This window comes from Gastrolobium bilobum, unplaced genomic scaffold (genome assembly GCF_033153095.1).
Source record: "Gastrolobium bilobum isolate Gb01-03AN ecotype WA unplaced genomic scaffold, APGP_CSIRO_Gbil_v1 utg15598, whole genome shotgun sequence".
NCBI lineage: Eukaryota > Viridiplantae > Streptophyta > Magnoliopsida > Fabales > Fabaceae > Gastrolobium > Gastrolobium bilobum.
Window position 1 is genome coordinate 86,065 of NW_026899987.1, and position 2,675 is coordinate 88,739.

The 2,675-nt window shown below is 28.2% G+C and overlaps 1 protein-coding gene across 1 annotated transcript; it reads right to left on the reverse strand.

Annotated features, from left to right (window-relative positions):
* LOC133294652 (abscisic stress-ripening protein 3-like) lies at positions 1–2,164 on the reverse strand. Its single transcript, XM_061493362.1, has 2 exons — positions 1,910–2,164; positions 1–455 (listed from the first exon to the last, which is right to left on the reverse strand). The coding sequence occupies exons 1-2, from the start codon at positions 2,075–2,077 to the stop codon at positions 270–272; spliced, it is 354 nt and encodes a 117-aa protein (XP_061349346.1). The 5' UTR covers positions 2,078–2,164; the 3' UTR covers positions 1–269.
* Between the last annotated feature and the right edge of the window lie 511 nt (positions 2,165–2,675).

Here is a 2,675-nt window from a genome sequence, read left to right on the forward strand (position 1 = left end):
TAGCAGAAAATGATAAATAAGATAATCTCAAATCACCTATCAATATATATATATATATATATATAAATATATAAATATATTCAACATAATATAACACACACTATATATATATTTGCAAATACATGAAGCAACGATAGAGAATTAAACACTCTCCAAACACGCTAAAAGTTATTTAGAAACACCCAGCCGATGGCACATAGTAAACTGGAATTGGAAGATAAATAATATACAAGTGGTGATACTTCTGAGCTTGATAATATTTATCATGTTTAGCCAAACAGATGGTGGTGCTTCTTTCCATGAGCTTCCTCATCTTCCTTCTTAGCTTCCTTTTTCTCGTGGTGTTCATGGAAGGCAAAACCACCGGCTCCGACTGCGGCTGCCGCTGCAACCTCCTCTTCTATCTTGTGCCTGTGAGCATGTTCTGGGTCTTTCTTTTCCTTGTGCTTCTCATGCTATCATAAAACAATTGCGGCAAAGGGAATCAATTTCATTTAATTTTCTTTTGGAGCATCACGAAAGAGTGAAAAATCTATACATCAAGCAGTTTTCAATCAAGACAAAACAAATCACAACGACAAGTGTTTGAGATGTATACATACATATATAGTTACATGATAGACTGAAATAATACAATCTTGCTACACAACTTTTTGTATCTATTATTCATTAAAAAAGTTATACTTATAATCTTTTTTCGCTTGTAATTTTTTACAACTTAAACTTAATCATCGATTTCAGTTAATCTAATGATTATAATTTATTAGAATTTAATAATTATAACCTAATAAATTATAATCATTATATGAACTTCATTTTTTGATGGGCTTCATTTTTTTCTGAAGAAACTTTTTTTTTTAAATATTTTTCTGTTTATTGTGTGTTTGGGTGCAATATTCAAGGGAAAAACATAAGTTAAAAAAAATTAAGATATTTTTTTTTAAAGAGTTCAATTTTTCTGCAGTGCATTAAACTCAAAATAACATTATTTTAAGACGAAAATTAAAATATTTTTATAATTTTAATTAATTTTTATATTATAATAATTTTTATTATTAATTTTTTAATTTTTCAATCCAAAATAATATCGTTTTGAAAATAAATGTAAATAACTTATCTGGATTTAATGTAAAAACATTAAAATCTTTTTTTAAAACTAACATTCTTTAATTTCTTTAGATAAAAAGTTAGGATTAGAAAAGTACGTCACTGAGAATCCTGTTAATATTCTCGATTTAAAAAAGATAAAATAATCTAAAATATGGGATAAAATAATATATTTTACTTAAAATACTTTTTACATCCAAAAGAAAAATAACTGTAGTTTTGGTAAAAAGTCCTTTTTTCAAAAAGCATTATATAATTTTTTTTATTTTTCAAAAATCCTCCCAAATGAACCCCTAATCTCAGTTATGATGTGGGATATAGGGTGTGTTTGTATTGACTTTTTAAGAAAATCTTTTTTATCACTTTCTTATTTTAAAAATATTTTCTATAAAAGTTACAGCTATTTAGATTTTTAAAACAATATTTGATTTTTGAAAAAAATATTTGACTTTTGACTTCTACTTTTTTAAAAGTTAAAAATTTTATCTTCTGGAAAAAGTAGATTTTTGACTTTTTTATGATTTTTGCTTTTTTAAAAGCTGGCCTCCAAACAGACTTTTCTCGAGAAGAACTTTTTTTTATTAAAAAAAATAACTTTTGAAGAAAAAAAGCTCATCCAAATAGGCTTTTATTTTCCTTGGCGAGTTAACTGTTTGCAATTTAATTTAATTTTTCTGAAACTTGCGCTTTAAAGTAAATTGAAAAAGGGGAAAATTATCTCACAAAAATAATACATAAACATACTTCAAATTGGGATAAAAGATCGTGAGCAAAAATACACTTCAACAAAGAAATTAATTACCAAGGCATAAGCACCAGCAGCCGCAGCACCAACTTCTCCAAGTTGCTCAAGATGCTTGTGGTGCTTCTCCTCCTTCTTGTAGTCAACCTCCTCAGCATAACCAGACTCTACAAACTTATCCTCATCCTTGTTGTGGTGGAAGAGGTGGTGGTGCTTCTCCTCAGCCATGATGGTTGCAACGGATTAATTGAGGGATATATATAATTCAGATCTGAACCAAAGAAGAAAGTGTATATGGTGGGATGGGAGAGTTGGAAGTGTCTGGTAACCTATTTATAAATTGAAGATCATGCTAACCATGTGTTATTGGTTGAATGGTTGATTAAAGTCCATCTTTCTTGGTAGGCCATAAATGATTTTTTTTAGATTGAGAATTCTGGGTCCCAATATAGCCTTATGATTTTTCATATTCATTTAATTGTTAACTCTGGATCAATAGTATTTTTAATAATACAAATCAAAATTTGCTAATTGCTATTTAAATTCTGTCACCCAATAAATTAAGGATAAAAAAAAGTCAAAAATCTCCATCAGGGTATCCATTAGGATTTGCCTGCAATGGGGTTGGCCCAGTATGGGAAAGTTTCTTGTCCTTGTTTAACAAGTGGCCCAGTAGAAATGATGATTAAGTGATTTAAAATCATGCTTTGCAGATATTTTCATCAAAAGATTAAATTAATTATAAACCATTATGTGTTCTTAAATATTCACAAATGGACCATAATATTAAATTTAAGGGGTACCCTACAAGACCAAAAAAAAAAAT